We start from the raw sequence: 17,712 nt of genomic DNA on the forward strand, positions 1-17,712 counted from the left end.
CTTAGACATTCAGTTCCATCAAATTCCAAAAAAAATAAAAATAAAAGAGAGAAAATGAGAAGGTAAAATTTTTTGGAGAGTATTGGATTGGGAAAGGTAGAAGGGAAAAAAATGATGGAACCCGAGTGTTTTTTCTCCAGACCCACTAAAAAGTTCTCCCCCAAAAAACGAGGAGAAAAATGGGTAGGGAAAAATTTAAGGGATAAATGACAAAATTGCCCATGTGCAGTGCACATGGGTTTTGTCTAGTTACTTTACTAGGTGTTTGCCTCTTCTTCTTTTCTTCTTCTTCTTCTTATTATTACTATTATTATTATTTTACTTTCCTACGACTTTGCCTTTTCCAAGGACATGATATGACGCGGTGCTTTGTTTTGTTTTTTTTTTTTTATGAAATAAATTTGGGAAATTGATTTTTTTTTTCTTTTGTTGCTTGTCACTCTTTTGTTTTGATTGGGTATTATTTTTTAACAATGGTATATGAGTAAATTTATACACTCATTTTTTTCACCTTTCCACTTTTCACTCCCAACCAAACAAAAAAGAGAGAAATTAAAATTTTTTTTTTATCTTTATATCATTTTCTACCCTTCCACTTTTCCATCATTTCAACCAAACGGAGCCTAAAAAAAAGAGAGAGAGGCACTAGGACTGAAGTGTGCGTCAAAGGCAGAGACAATGAAGATTGAGACCAAAACATAACAACATGCCAGCAAGGCACTTTGGCACCACCGCCCTAAATCTGCTTTTGAGAGACACCAACAACAGCACTACAGACTACAGCAGCAATAAATATTTATCTCTCTCTCTCTCTCTCTCTCTCTCTCTCTCTCTCTCTCTCTCTCTCTCTCTCTCTCTCTCTCTCTCTCTCTCTCTCTCTCAGGAATAGCAATGGGTTGGGTTTCTTTATGCCCGAACCCGACCCGCATGTCTAACCCCAAAATCCAAACCCGCCCTGTTTAATAAATAGTTTTTTTTAACATCCAAACCCTCCCCGTCAGGTCCCGTTGGGCCCTGTGGGCTCCACCAGCCACTTCAAGGCCTTAATCCATGACCATACAATCTTTAAAAAAAAAAAAGTTTCCCTTTCAAACACAAAATCACAAACTCACAAATTTGAGAGAGGACATGAACCCAAAATTTTTTTTGGAGAACTCAGTCCACTAAGGCTCTATCTCCGATCTCGAACTCCTGCTCGGCCTCTCTCTATCTCAGACCACCAACATCTCCAATGATCGGCGGTAGTTTCAGCCATCAATCCCACCTCTAGGTTAAAACTCAGGCCTAACCTCAACATGACCAAGAGCTCCTCTGATCATCACCAAAGGGCCTCTCTACCTGTCACGGCCTAAACCTCGCACATCTCTCTCCTATCTAACCTCCATGCTTCTCCCTGGTAAATCGCAACCACCACATGATAAAAGTGAAGGTGAGGGTGGGTCGGTGAGTGAATCAGAGTAAGGGTAAGGGTGACTAGGTGAGACCGTGTGGCTTGGCTTGGCTTGAGAGAAAATGAGGTGAGAGCACTGAGAGACATCGGAGATTTAGAGAGGGAGAGGCAGCTTGAGCTACGAGAGGTTCAAAGAAATGAAAATAGGGTTAGGGACTTAGGGTTTGCTATAAGTGAGATATATATATATATATATATATATATATATATATATATATATATATATATATATATATATATATAGGTATGTATTTTTTTGTAATTTTATTAACTTGTAACCGGGTCGGGTCGGGTCTAAGTTTGGGCCAGGTTTAACAAAAATCCCGAACCCGACTCTATTCTTTATCAGGCCAGGTACTCGTGGGTCGGGCCGCAATTGCCATCCCTACTCTCTCTCTCTCTCTCTCTCTCTCTCTCTCTCTCTCTCTCTCTCTCTCTCTCTCTCTCTCTCTCTCTCTCTCTCTCTCTCTCTCTCATTTAGTTTTGTTTCTCTCTAACTCCTTGTTGGACAGGTTGTGATGCTATAATTGTGATTTTTCTTTAATTTTTATTAAAGAAATAGCAAAAACACAAATATAATCAAGAGTCAAAAAGCTTTTGTATTGTAAGAAAGAAAAATTAATTCCAACTGAGCAATAGAAAATTTTGTATTAAGAAAAAGGAAACTCCGGATCTAGAGACAACATAGGAATTGAAGGGCCTAAGCTATTTTGAGCATCGGAGGCTTAAGAGTCAGAAGTTTGCGTGACTGAATTCAAATGGGTTTTCAAATGGACCGAAAATCGCAGGTCAGTCTTCAAAAGGATGTGATTAAAAAGCGTAATTTGCCCGATAGAGATAACCGGGTCTTCAAAATCATTGCATTCATCACTGGAGAATTTTGGTCTCTTATAAATATGGGTCTTCTCATGTGTTTATGAGTATTAATTATTGTTACTCTTACTGTAGGAGTTTTTGTTGTTAAATAATAATAATAATAATAATAATAAAAATTTAGATTGGTTTGGGTTTTTCGGATTCGAGTGGGTTTGCTAGTTTTGATGGAAAAAGAGCAATAGAAAATTTTATATTGCTTCATTTCGAGTTTGGTTGGAGGTGGTCAGCACAGAGGTGGGGCCGGTGCTTTGAGGTGGTTCGAACTAGAATAAGCCGAGAGTGAAACAGTAATGAGTCTGTGCAGCCGCAATTGCTGGTGGAGTGTGGGTGGGAGAGAGACGGCAAAAGGTGTAAATGAGTAGTTATTATGTGTGATAGGTTTATTCATTTTTAGTAAAATGTGGTGTTTTCTTGATTTGAGGTGTAAAACCTGGGGTTTACACTCAATTCAAGTAGAATTACAATTTACACCCAATGGGCTACGTTATGAGTTGGATAAGCTGGGAAAGGATGTTAAAAGGAAGCATACCTCCTAAAGAAGAGAAAGGGAGGCTAGATAAACCCCAGCAATGGGCAAAGAAGCAAGCACCAACGACTTGAAGGAGAAGACCCAACAAAAAATGGGCAGAAGAAAACCATGGGCTATGAGCCAAAAAATAGAATCTGTCAAGTTTTTATGTCTAAAGTGTCAATGATGGGTGTTGGGAGTGGATTTTTGTTGACAATAAAATATTTGGGAAGTCAAGACATTGAGCTTAAAATACGGCCTACAGGCTATTAGTGAAATGTGAGATGCTAATTTTTTTCAGGAAAAGTTTAGGACCACGTAATTTTTCACTACTTGTTACAATTGTGACATGACAAAGTGTGATTGATAAAGAAAAAATGGTAGATCTATGTATAAGTGATAGTTAACCACTCACAATCTGTCACGTTAGAGTTGTGGCAAAAAATGGTGGATCAATGTGTAAGCGATAGTTAACCACTCACAATCTACCACGTTAGAGTTGTGACAAAAAAGTTGTGGAATAATTTGTAATCTTTGAACTACTCTTTTTCTCAAGGTTTGGATTCCACCCAACAAGGATTATAATAAAGCTCCAAGAATCCTTCTTGCAAAGATAAGTTAGAACAAAAGATTGTCCACTATAACAAGCACTCAAATAATTATCCAACAATTAAACAAGAGAAACGTCCAACATACTAAGAAATGTGTTTACATAAAAAAAATTTTAAAAAAATCATAAAAATAGTATTTCTTCTTCTGTTATCTAGTCAATATAAAAGGAAAATTTCATAGTAACAAGGATTAAAGGCTTCATAATTACAAGTAAACGAGAAATATTTGGTGTGGAGAGAGAGAGAGAGAGAGAGAGGATCCAGCTAATGTTTGTCATGTCATGTTTATAATGATGAATATAAACATGGTTAAGTGGTTTTATTTTGTAGAAAAAAAATGTATATTTTTATTTTATATATATAATTTTTATTTTGAAAATCTAATTTATAAGTGAATAAATAAATTTAAAAATTAATAGGAGAGTGGCCACATTTTTTAGGCAATGTTTTAGTGGGAGTTAAAGTTGCATTTTTACCAAATTGTCTTTTAGTTTTGTCTCTACTTAAACATAAGAATGTAGGGGTATTTTTGAACTAAAAAATGAGTAATCCAAACAGGAAAAACCCTTTAAATAATAACTAGCCTCATCACACGCGCTTCGCGCGTGCAATGAGGCTTTTTTTTTTTTTGTTAGTGGTCCTATTTTGTATAAAAAAAAAATTGTGTTTTTTTAATTTTATATCTATACTATTATTTAAGGGGCTTCCCCTATTTGGATTCTTCATTTTTTAGTTCAAAAATGATCTTACACCCCTATGTTTAAGTAGAGACAAAACTGAAAGACAATTCGATAAAAATGAAACTTTAACTCCCACTAAAACGTTGCCTAAAAATAGGACTACTCTCCTGTTAATTTTCAAACTGCTTTATCCACTTATAAATTAGATTTTCAAAATAAAAATTATATATATATATAAGATAAAAATACAAAGTTTTTTCTTTTTGTTAAAAAAAAAGTGCGCGTGCGATGAGATGAGTATATATATAATTATATATCATTTTTAATTTGAAAATCTAATTTATAAGTGGATAAAGTAATTTAAAACTTAGCAGGAGAGTGGTCTTGTTTTTTAGGCAATGTTTTAATGGGAGTTAGAGGTTCATTTTTATTAGAATGTCCTTTAGTTTTGTCTCTACTTAAACATAAGGGTATATGGGCATTTTTGAACTAAAAATGTGAAATCCAAACAGGAGAAGCCCCTTAAATAGTAGTATAAACTAGTCTCATCACACACGAGGCTTTTTTTTAGCCAAAAAAAAAAACTCGTGTTTTTATTTTATATATATATAATTTTTATTTTGAAATTTTAATTTATAAGTGGATAAAATAATTTGAAAATTAACCAGAGAGTAGTCCTATTTTTTAAGCAATGTTTTAGTGAGAGTTAGAGTGTCAATTTACCAAATTGTCCTTTAGTTTTGTTTTTACTTAAATATAGAAGTGTAAGAGCATTTTTAAACTAAAAAATAATAAATTCAAATAAAAAAAACCCCTTAAATAATAGTATATATATATATATATATATATAGTAAGTGGTGGGAGTGACTTTATGGAAAGGTATGGGTGAATTTATAAAAGAATGGAAGAGAGGTGAAGTAGTGTCTAGTTATTTTTTTGGCTATGGTGTAAAAGGGCATGTTCATGGCTATTTATGGTGCTGCGATTTTTCGAGGAGATGTAAGGAGACGTTTCTAGGTAGGTGTACTTGAACATTTATAGACTAAAAGCTATTTTATGCTGGAGGGCTTATGAGCTGAAAATGATGTGAGGAATTTTTTGAGATGATAGTGTCTCCTAAAGAGTTGATTGTGGTTCTTTTTATAGTGAAGCTTTAGGGATTGTCATTTTTTATTAATAATTGAATCCCAATGTTCAAAGCCAAACTTTGTATGTTTAGGGATATCAAGTGGGTATTTGGAAGAGGAGTTTGAGTTATATTATTTGGGTGTTTTTAATATTCGTATGAATGAAAAAGTGTGTAAAAAAATATATAATATTATTTAAAATGTGTAAAAATGTGTTAAAACTAATCTATCAAATATCCCCCAAAGCATTCACAATGGTGACATTAAAAAATTATGTTTTTAATAACTCAAAAAATAATTTTATCTATTTTAACATCTCGCTCACTTCACAGTACATATTATATTCAACATCAAAAGTTTTATTTTTTTACTCCTTCATTTGAAAAAAAATAATAATAATTTTTTATTCATCATTTATTCTTCTTCCACGCCTCTCTCTCTCTCTCTCTCTCTCTCTCTCTCTCTCTCATCTGAAGCAAGAACGACCCTGCAAACCCCAAACCCAAACCCACAGCTACCTCCACTAACAAACCCACAGCGACTACATGGCCTCCAACCCTCACAAATCAAAACCCCTGGGCAAAACCAAATCACAAACCCACAACCCCCATGTCAAAACCACTAATCCAATCCAATCATAGCCATGCACTACCACAACCAACCACTACCCCCTGCCAAAACCAGAACTAGCCCACCACAACTCTGACTTCAAAATAAAAAATAAAAAACCACCACCACAAACCTACCTTAACAACCACCACACCCAAGTGACCCAACCCACCATCCCTTCCACAAACACCCATAACCCCACCTAGTCTGAGGGAGAGAAGAAAATTTATAAATTCAAAGAGAGGGAGGGAGAGTCAAAGAGAGGGGGGTGAGCAAGAGAGGAGAGAGAACAAAGTGAGAGAAAGAGAGACAAAAGGAGTGCCAGAGAGAAAAGTTACAAATAAAAACCTAATGTTTTTATAACTTCAAAGCTACTGTAAACTGTAGCTTAAATGCCAAAGATAGTTATCGTTAACCTATGGATCTTTGCACCTTAAAATTTCAGGCCAAATTCTTTTTCATACAATTTCAGTACCTCTATTAAAAATAGAGGAATATACTATTTAATCAAAAGTCACTAGCTTAATTTTAGATCAATTTTATCAAATTGGAGATATACAATTCCAATTTTAGTGCGAAGGTTAAGGCATTTCAAATTTGCATATCAAAATTCATTTCAAGCATACATTGGGTCCTCATATCCAAAAGTATCCCCCACCTAAAGTAACAAATTGTGGCCTGGTTATGGTGAAACAACATCACATCCCTACTTTAATTTTTCACCTAAGGCACACATCCCTGCATTTCTAAACAACATACATTGGGTTCTCATATCCAAAATCTCAAACCAACATTTCCCAAGACAGCAAAATTCATTGCAAGCACAGTACTCTGATCAAATATGAAAAACATAGACTAGTACATCACCAACAGCTACAAACGAAAACTTTGATTATAGCCAAAATACAAAGTCACTGACAATTGCCACACGCACAAAGTCAAAATACAAAACCGCATTTTCACATGCCGAAAACACCATATACCTTTTTATGCAACGCAAAAATGGCAAATTCGCCATTAAGCCAAGCAAACAAACAATAATTCATGTAATAGCAATCATTAAAAATTCAATTCAACTAGAATCAAATGTTGCATAATCAATGTCATTAACTATTTCATCAAGCAGTGAGATTAAAAAAAATAATAAAAAGTAAAAACAAAGATTTAGCAATCTCTTCTATGACTAGTAGAAGATTGATCAATATTCACATTCACTACTACCACCTGAAACCCCTAAACTACTAACTGCTACAACTCAACAATCACATAAAAACTCACACCCTAACCAAAACTAAAGAAGAAAGATGCTAAATCTGATACCAACTATTGTAGAATACCCCGAAAATCCACAACTCTCTGCCCTCTCTTTCTCAATTTCAATCTAAGAATCATCGTCTCCACCGGTGGCCTTTGAGGTCCCGGTCTTCTTGGGAAGAAGAAGGTTGTGGATGTTGGGCATGACACCACCATTGGCGATCGTCACATCACCAAGAAGCTTGCTGAGCTCCTCGTCGTTTCGGACTGCAAGCTGAATGTGGCGTGGCACAATCCTTGTCTTCTTGTTGTCCCTTGCTGCATTTCCAGCGAGTTCAAGAACCTGACAGAACAGAACAAGCCCCAAAATTTCAATTCAAAACCCAAATTTCCCAATTCTCAATAAAGATCTCAAAACCTAGATTTTCCCAATTAGCAATAATTCAATGCTTTTTCAAGAGGGCTTTAGTGTTATTTTCGATAAGGATCGAAAAAAGAATAGAATTTTCAATAAAAATGAAACCCTAGACTGACAAATTCGAGATTTTTACACCATCTCCTATAAAATCTTTAGGGGGCTTTTACTCATAAATCAAAAATCAAGAATTTCGAGACCCTAGATTCACAAATTCTATAACTTTACACAAATTACTCAAATTCAAAACCCTAGATTAACAAAAAGGGGAAAACGAACGCAAAAACAAATATAAAAACAAAAATAGAAACCCTAGAGAGAGAGAGAGAGAGAGAGAGAGAAATTGAATACCTCGGCGGCAAGGTATTCGAGGACGGCAGCGAGGTAAACCGGAGCGCCGGCGCCGACACGCTCGGCGTACTTGCCGGCCTTGAGGAACCGAGCGATACGCCCAACGGGGAATTGGAGACCCGCCTTGCTGCTCCGAGACTGGGCCTTCTTGGCGGCTCCAGATCCGAGAGTTTTGCCCCGACCCGCCATTGATTCTAAAGGATGATTATTACTTCAACAACGCTCAGAGAGAAGAAAGGTAAAAAAGAAAGTTCGTTGAGAGAGAGAGAGAGGCCAAGCGCGAGAGAGAAGAGAGATGAGGAGGTTAAAAAGGGTAGTTGGGGGTATATATAGTGGGGTGGGCTTTTGAATTGGACCAATGGGATTAAAATACGCGGATAGAGGGATGAGAGTCGTTGGATTAGGGTGGATAAGGACGGTGGAGATTTGAAAGTACGGGGTATTCGGGTTTTCCACCGCTTTTGCTCTTCTGGGCAATTGCGTGAAAGGGATTCGAAGTCAGCTCTGGCCTCTGGGTGAGGGGATGACTTCTGGATTGACGGAAATGCCCTCGTTTTTTTTATATAATTACTACTTTACTAGTACTTGATTGGGGCTGGCCGAGCAATGATTTGAGTTTTCCTTCCATACGGACGAGCACCTGTGAAGTTAAGTTTGGACCATTGCCACGTGGCGTGTTTAGGTGGTATGTTTAATGGTTTATTTTCTGCCCAATTTATCAAGAGAAGTGTCAACTCAATTATGTTTTTACAAAATTTTCAAAATTTTAGGTAGTACGTTGCTATCGGTTCTAATTTAAATTTACTAGTTAAATTATTTTTTTGTCCATTATTAATCATCCGTAAAAATTTGTCACTTAAAATTTGTTGTGAAAATATTGAGGATATAACATTTCCCATTTATCAATTATTATATAAATTTTATAAAATCACACTATAATATTTTTATATAAAATTTTTATTGTAAGGACCAAAAACTCATAAAACTAGCTTAAAAACGTGGCTGCTTCTTTATTCACTTAAGGTCCTCATACAATACATTTGGTAGAGAGGGTTCAACAACAAAAATCCTCGCTCTATAGTGTCCTGACTCTTATTTATACTATTTGCTCCTTTTATCATGGCCCTACACCTCACAATCTACTATGTTTTTCCCTCTGACACCTGTCTGTCGGTAATGGAGCAGAGTTCTAACTTTGCGTTCAACACTGTTCAGGTCATATCCACATTAATGCAACGGATTGAACTGGTATCTTCCAATTAATGCGGCCAGAATGGTTGTTGCCGGGCATTTAATGCATCCCTCTAAATTAGCCTACCACCTTCGGATATTTGTAACCCTTATGTCAGCAATGCCCATGCCACATCATCTTCGGGTATTTTCAGGTAACTTCCCTTACTCCTTTGCTCCATCTTACCTACTGCATGTCGACCTTCCCTTCTTCGGGTCTTCGGGTTCTTGGGTCCTCGGAACCTCACATTTATAATTATATATATAGTTTATTTCAAAATAAAATTAATTAAACATAAATAAATTCATCCAAACATAAAACAATATATAAGTTATCATACTTGCATATCTACAATTTGAGTCTCCAACAATTATTCCAATAATTACATATCCGATTTGACCTATGGACAAATATGCAAGCATACGTTTCATGCTTGTTTGAGTAATAGTAATGAGATTCCCCAATATCATGCTAAGAATAACTAGGATTTCTAGAAGAAGATGTCATTCGTTTGATGATAAATAAAAAGGAATATCGAAAATTCGAGTGGCTAAAGCTGAAGCAGCTACTTTCGAAGTGACAAAAAGAAAAACAGCGACTGGAGTGGGAGAGTCATAGTTGAAAAGAGGATTCCTCACATTTTTCTCTCATTCAAAACCGTGCATGAGACTTTCATCTCACACGGCTTCTAAATTATAAAAGAAAGAAGAACTCATCTTCTTTCCTTTTTTTTTATTACCTTACTCACGTATGTATAAGATTGAATCCATTCGATTTCTAAAAAGGATTACTAATCCTTAACTTTTCAAGGAATCCTTTATCAATGGTTATGAATGATCTATTTTTCTCAATCTTTTCGACCTTGGTTCCATAGAAGCAAGTCAGAAAGAGTGAGAAATAGAACCATCTGATTTGATTCGTTCTCAATAGCCATGAGATGATCATCTTAGGGTGATCATTTTGTCAACGGATGCTCTATCACACTCGTAGTTTTTGAAGGATGAGAACCAACTATGTATCATCTACAATAGCATTTACATGGAGAATTCGAGTATTGTATACGTCATTGGTCCGATTCCTTGTAGGAACTACCCTTAATAACGAACTTGCAAAATGAATCTATTTATCATAAAGAGATTCGTTGTTCCTAACTAAAAGTCCATACTTGGCCTCTTTAGTTGTACAATTGTATTCTTGTGGAAAACAAAAAGTGTATTATATATTCTATATAATAAAATGAAATATGGATTCTAGAAGTTGTGTTTACGTCATCTAAATACCCTACTTAATTACCATGTATATTGTGTTTTTATTCATAGTTTTATTATTAACTTTTTATAATAATTTTTTTAATACACAAATTTTGTTTAATCAAACACGTCTTTTGTTCTTATCAACTTCTTTTATCGAATTGTTCTTCTTGATCAATTTAATAAATGGCTCAAGTTTTATATTTAATAATAATTTGTTAATACATGGATCTTTTGTTTTTATCAACCAACCTTATCAAAATTTATCGAGTTGTACTAGGGACACTAACAAATAGTTACAACATTTTTCACAATAATTGAAGTGTTAGTCCCTCATATGCCAAAATAAAATCATAAAATATTAGATTGAGATTCCTCAAAATTAAAAATAAGAGTGTTTTAAAAATGTTATGAGATTTTGTTGAGTCCATAGGAGGAATGGACGGTGAACTCGTGAAGATAGAGAGACAAGCTCCCAGCAAGGCAACAAGAGAACCATGGTGAAGACTCTAGATCCAAAGCGGTGCAAGACCTACAATGAGACAAAGAACTCCTTGAGAAAACGTTGTGTTGGCCACTTAAAGTGGTTGAAGAACCCATGATCTGAGCCCAGGAAGGCCCACCTCAAAGTGACGCTTGTGATGTCAACCAATATAGGCTCGGTTGCTAACGTCCATTGAGAGAGAGAGAGAGAGTCTTTTGGTTCCAAAGACAAGACATTAAGGGTCCGTCCGATTGGGTGGAAAATAGGAAGGATAGAAAATAAAGAAAGGAAAATAAGGTGAAAATACTGTTTTTGACTGTTCGTTTGAAGAAGGAAAATAGGAAGGAGAGAAAATTGGGGAAAAAGTTTTCTCTCCAGGCCCACTTTTTTTTCCCTTCCAAATCAGAAGGAAAATCTAGAGAAAAAAATGTTATGGTAGCACTTTTACAAAAATACCCTCTTCTCACCTATTTTTTTTCAATGTTCTCTCTCTTCTTCTTTTTTTTTTATTATTTTTTTTTATCATGACCTAAACTTTTTTTTCAATGTTACCTAAACTCTCTTCTTCTTCTTCTTTTTTTTTTTCACGTGACTTGAACGTTTTTTTTTTTTCAACTTGACCTAATATAATTTTTACATAGTAATAATAAAAATAATAATAATAATTTATATATATGATGTGATAAATTTTATATTATGTAATGAGTACAAATAAATCTATTTTTTTTACATATTATGTAACAAGGGTATAATAGTCAATTTATATAAATTACATTTTTCATCCTTCTATTTTTCTCTCCAACCGAATAAAAGAGTTTTCCACTCTACACTTTTCTACCCCTCCAACCGAACACACAAGAAAGAAAACTAAATATTTCCCATCCTCTTACTTTTCCATCCTCCCACATTTCCACTCCTCCAACCGAACGGACCCTAAGTGTAAACTTCATGTATGCACCAATTAAAATGAGTACTACTTGAATAATATGTAAGTTTTGTAGTATAAATAACATAATATTTTAGACACCAAATATTGCAGCCTCTGCTTAACCTCACGTCATGAGCAAAATAGTTATTTCATAAAATAGCGACAAAATCATAATTTTGACCATTTAATTTTCACATACTTGATTGAAGAGAAATCCACAAATCCAAACAATCAAAGCAACATACACGTGCTTAAATTAAACAATTTGATTAAAATTTCTAGTTGAATCAAGATTCATTCAACGGTTAATATGTATTTTCACAATTTAAGCCAATCACATGTGATTACGATTAAATTATGATTGGTTCTTAAAAGAATGAACTATAATTAATTATGACTCATTTGTATAAGGTAATGTCAAAAATAATGGTAGAGATCTAGTGATGAATGCATCCAAGTAATTCTAAGAGTCCAATTTTTTAGTAAGTTTAGTGATTTTAAACAACTAGTTGAATTATTTGTAATTAGATGCAATTAATTATTGTTTGAAGTTAATAAATATTCCCTAACATGGTCATACTCTTATAAAGGCTAAAGAGTAGGTCTTAAAGTCAAATGAAACTCTAAAAACTACTCAAAAATGCCAAAATAACGACCAAAAAAAATCGAAACAAGCACAAATTTGGATTCTTGGTCCAAGTTACCCTTGGGGCCTGTTTAGTCTCTAAGTTCAAACTCACATTTTTACATTTTAAATAACATTACACACTTTTTCACCTACACGTAATTTAAAAAACTACAAAAATCTCATCTCAAACTACTCTACCAAAGACCCCCTTGATTTTCGATCATTTTCTTTCTTTCCTTTTTTTGATTTTCAGTTTCCACTTGTGATATTTCTAACTCATTATTCCCAAAATTCGAGCCTTGAAGAGCCCCAAACTCATTCCAACACATCAACCTAAGGCTTTCCCTCCACTATAAATGGAGAAGGCCTCCTCGTATGCAAGACACAAAAATCCTTTAAGAGAGCTTTCGGTAAAAAAAACTATTTGGTGATTGCCGATCCTTCTTTTCAATCACAACACTCTTTAACTTCTCAAAGGCCTCAAGTTTATGACTCCATAGCATAACTTGACTCAAAGCAAGCGTTCGACCTATTTTCCATATACAAATTGTGAAAGATGTGTTGTTCTTCTGCCAAATTCTTCAAAGAACACTCCAAAGGAAGGAAGTACTAGCCAAGCTCCGCCACTCCGAACCCTGACCCAAGAAAGTGCCGCCCAAGCTATGCTAATCCGATCCTCGATCCAAGGAATTGATGCCTAAACTCCATCAATATATCTTAACCAAGAAAACAGACAATCCAATAGTGCTGCCCACATTCCAAGCTTGAAGCAGATACATACAACACAAAGATCCAAAACCTCGAGAACATTTAAGACTATTATTGAAATCAACATTGCATGCAGGTATAACATTTTGCCAATCCTATTAAACATTCAAAACCATTCTTGAAATTAACATTTCGTGCAAGTGTAACCATCATTTTTTTATTCAATAAGATGTAAATTAAACATTTATCTTTTAATAAAATGATGTTTTTATTAAAAAAATTATGGTTTTCCTATTTTTATATTAATTAAAATAAGTGACAACTCCATATAAAATCTTTGATCTAGTGGGCCAAATGACTCAAGTTTGAATCGCTGAGAGGCACTTAACACGACCTCACTCATTAATATGGGTTTTACTTGAACCAAAAAAAGAGTCTAACTAAGCTCGTGATCTCTCAATACACACATCATATGGACATCAATAAAGTTAGGGTTGTAAAAAAAAAATTCTCAGAAATTATCTTACACCTCTTTCTTTATTAATAATTCGATAGTTATAATTAAAGAAAGAAAATTTAAACTCCAAACGTTTCTATAGGAACCACCAGGGGAGGTGATATTTGGTTGAGCTACAAAGCTCTTCGTAATTATTATATAGCACCTCATAATTGCCTATTCTCTCACATTTGCACCACCACAATCTATAATTTAAATTTCATTAATTAACTCATGTGTGAGGTATTAGGCAAACTAGGTGTTGTTGTAAATTTTGGTTGTGGCTCTACCTTTACTATAAGGATATTTGTTTAAAGTAACTATTGAATTTGTAAGTTTTATCATGTTTCCTCACTCCTCCCATATTGAATTTGATGTTTCCATAAAGTACATTTTAATCACTAAGAGCATTAGAGTTGCTATTTTAGCCACCAATAAGCCCAAAGTAAGCTTCATCCTGGTAGGTACACCTAAAATATTATACCAACTATGAACAGTCTGATGGTGTATATGCAACCAACTGTAGCTGGAGGGTAAAACTAAAATATTATATTAATTGTCTCTCACATCCAACTATCTATTTTTTATTATTTTTTCTCTCTCTTCACACACTTTCCCTCACAAATCTGGAAAATTATTAAGTACTTCTGGAGTACCATAAATGCATAGTCCCCCCTCTCACATGAATGGTGGGTCCCACCATGAATTTAATTAGTGGGACCCACCATTAATGTGAGAGGAGGGAGTACATATTTATAATACTCCTGGAGTACACAATAATTTCCCCACAAATCTACTCTTCACTTTTTCCGCCTCTCTCCTCTCTGCTCCTCACCTTTTCTCATCTCAATCCTCTCCACCTCCATCACCCTTTCTGCTCTCCACCTCCATTCGCCTCCCTTTTTTTTTCTCCGCCTCCACCTCTCCTTTCTCCACCTCCCTCACCCTTTATTCTCTCTCACCTTCTTCCGCCTCCCTCACCCACTTTTCTTACCAAATTGGACCACCACCCTATCACCCCAAGAAATCGACAAATATGGATTTACTGGTGGTTCATGGTGTTTCTCTGCTCATTAGTGGGTTTTTTTTGGTGGTTCATGGTGGATTTATGGATTTAGTGGTGGGTTTACCAGTGGTGTTGATGGTGGATTTGTAGGTTTTTGTGGGTTGTGGTGGTGGTGTGTGTATGGTGCAGAGTGGTGAGGACCTTGGGTTGCTAGGTTTTTTTTTGGTGGGTTTACTGGTGGTGTTGATGGTGGATTTGTGGGTTATTGTGGGTTGGATGTGGTAGTGGTGCGTGTATGGTGGAGCGGTAGTGGCGACTATGGAGTTGCTGCCATGGTAAATCGGCAGCTACTTTGGTTTAGGGTTTTTTTTTTGTTGGCGGTTGCTGGGGTGTGTGGTGGTGGTGGGGTGGTGGTTGTTTGGGTGGGTTTCGGTGATGGTTGGGTTGGGATTGGTGGTTGGGTTTTAGTGGTGAGTTTGTTTGCTATAGGGTTTGATTTTGGGATGGGGATTGACTGTAGTGGTGTGGTGCTGGGTGGTGGCAATTTTATTTTTGAGGTAATTTTGGTGGTGAAGAATTGGTGTTTGTGGCTGAGTTTTGGTAAAAACTGGAAAGTGGTTGTGTGGGTTTATTGGAGAGAGAGACAGAAGGGAAGAGAAGAGAGAATGAATTGTTTATATTATTTAATGTTGTAGGTTGTTTTATTTTAATAAGTTGTATTTAAAAATAGAAACTGGGATGTTGTGTGAGTTGTAAAATGAGAATGTAAAATAAATAAAGTAGGTTTTGAGAATGCAAAATAAAACTTTTTGGCATCCTCAAATGCGAATGCTCTAATAAGTGATAGCTATATAGTTGTAGACAATGTGTATTTACTCAAAGTAATCAATTTATGAATGGAACTTTTTGATATATACAAATTATCAAATAATGGATAGAAATTTAATCGATATTTTATGAAATCTAAAATAGTCTATATATATATATATTCAAATTCAAAACTAAGAGAAAATCAATTAGATATCAAATTAAATTTTAATTCTGGACTAATTTGTGTCATGTGTCTACTAAAGTTTTTACCAAGTGAGTTAATGAATGCAAAATACTAAGAACAAATTTTAGTGAAATATAAAAAAATAAAAATAAAAATAAACAACCCAATCATATATCTACTCAATGAAAATCACCACACTTTCTATCTTATTAAAAATTAGAATAAAAATTATCATAAATATATTTAACTTATAGGTAGGAATTTTAATATGCATCTAATCACATTTATTTATTCTAATAATTCAATCAATTGTGTATATTTTTATGATTAATAAAAAATGTTTTGCTTTTAAATGCACATGCTAGTTTATATATAAACTCATAAGCATATTTTTTGTTTTATTATTGAAGAAGAAGAAAATGGCCAAAATGGCAAAATACTCCTTTCGCCGAAACTTTCTAGCAAAAAGCCCCATGTCTGAAACTATTTAGGGATATGCCCCTGTTTTGAAACCCGATTTTTAGAAAATCAAGTTTCAATGAAAAACTCGATTTGCCGAAAATCGAGTTTCTTGAAAAATCCTGCATGGAAATCGAGTTCCATGCAGGATTTTTTTTTTCTTCAAGTTTGATTACCTATAACTCGATTTTTGCCAAATCGAGTTTAAAACAAAGACATATCCCTAAATAGTTTTAGACATGGAGTATTTTGCTGAAAAATTTCAGCGAAAGGGGTATATCCCTATTTTGGCCAGAAGAAAAGAATAAAAATTGTAATAAAACTCTTTCTATCCTCGTGTGTAGTAGGATACATGGTGTATATCGATTTTTGTTAGAACTTTTATGCAAACAAGGAAACCAATGCTTAATTTTAAAGTAAGTGGTTACATTATATTTGTTTAATTTATAGGATTAAGTAAGTGTAAAAGGTAACAATTAAATCAATTCATCTCTCTCTCTCTCCCCCCAATCGGATTAAGTTCCTATTAATCTAATATTTTAGAGATGAAAAAAGGAAAATGTTATAGTTACTACAAAATATATAAAAACAGATGTAATAATAAATGCAATTAGTGAATTTTAACAAACTATAATTAATAAATGTTTGAATTATTATTTTTTAATTGCTAACATGCTAATTTATAAATCTTATTATGTAATAAAATTTTTGTATCTTTAGCATCACTTATATAAATAAATAATAATAAAAAAATCGCACAACCTTTTAAAAAAAATTATTATCATAAGGTTTGGAGCATTCTTTTGTGTAGGGGTTGGGCTTTTTTTTTTAGTAGGGCCTTAGCCCTTAGGCATGGGCCTTGGACCGACCTTTGCAATTATCACCATGTTCTTGCTTTCGAGAATCATAAGGAAGCGCCCGTTGATGCTCTTTGAGTAGAGGTTAAAGCATCTCTCCAAAAGGTAAGAACACAATAGTAGATTTGGGTTTGCTTTTGTGATATTTGAGAATGATGCACTGGCTACGATCCAAAGCCATCAGTTCTAATAGTGTAGAATTTGCTTGGTCTAATTCCTCAATCGTATCAAATATAAGAAGAAAAGAGTCTAAAGACACAATAAAATTTCAAAACATTTCATAATACTCTTATTTATAAGTTGTGGTAGACTAATAGGTCTTCGTATTATTTTTGTTATTTTTTATTTATTTATTTATGGTAAGTTGACATCTCACTTGAGAAAATATTATTACATTTTGTTGTGTTTATATGTTAGATTCGAATTCCTTTCAAGGCTGAGATTTCTGTTTTGTGCACAAGAACTTCAATTTTGGCTCAAAATTCTGCATCATTTTAAAGCATAATTATGCTTTTGCTTCTTTGGATGGCAATGGATTGAGACCGCCACTGTCCTTGTAATGTGCATCTTGGATTTCAATGTTAATCAGAGAAGAAAAAAAAACACCCTTCTATTCTAGCATGCACTTCTATCTTCATGAGGTAATTCAATCAGGAGCCATTTAGATTGGATTAGACGTAACTGATTGATTTGTTGCGTACATATGGTAGTCTCCAATTAATATTTGCTGTTACCATCAAAAAAAAGAAAAATTAATATTTACTGTTGTCTTATCATGAGCTATTAGAAA

General features: G+C 34.4%; 1 protein-coding gene across 1 annotated transcript; it reads right to left on the reverse strand.

Annotated features, from left to right (window-relative positions):
• Window positions 1-6,902: 6,902 nt before the first annotated feature.
• LOC142639051 (histone H2A.6) lies at window positions 6,903-8,364 on the reverse strand. Its single transcript, XM_075813143.1, has 2 exons — window positions 7,882-8,364; window positions 6,903-7,458 (listed from the first exon to the last, which is right to left on the reverse strand). Exons 1-2 carry the CDS (start codon window positions 8,068-8,070, stop codon window positions 7,243-7,245), a joined length of 405 nt encoding a protein of 134 aa, XP_075669258.1. The 5' UTR covers window positions 8,071-8,364; the 3' UTR covers window positions 6,903-7,242.
• Between the last annotated feature and the right edge of the window lie 9,348 nt (window positions 8,365-17,712).

This window comes from Castanea sativa, chromosome 6 (assembly GCF_040712315.1).
Source record: "Castanea sativa cultivar Marrone di Chiusa Pesio chromosome 6, ASM4071231v1".
In the NCBI taxonomy this organism is placed as follows: Eukaryota; Viridiplantae; Streptophyta; class Magnoliopsida; order Fagales; family Fagaceae; genus Castanea; species Castanea sativa.

Coding starts and splice junctions, on each gene's coding strand:
- LOC142639051 (XM_075813143.1), bottom strand. CDS start 8,070: ATGGCGGGTCGGGGCAAAACTCTCGGATCTGGAGCCGCCAAGAAGGCC. Junction 7,459..7,881: donor TCGAATACCTTGCCGCCGAG/GTATTCAATTTC, acceptor CTGTTCTGTCAG/GTTCTTGAACTCGCTGGAAA.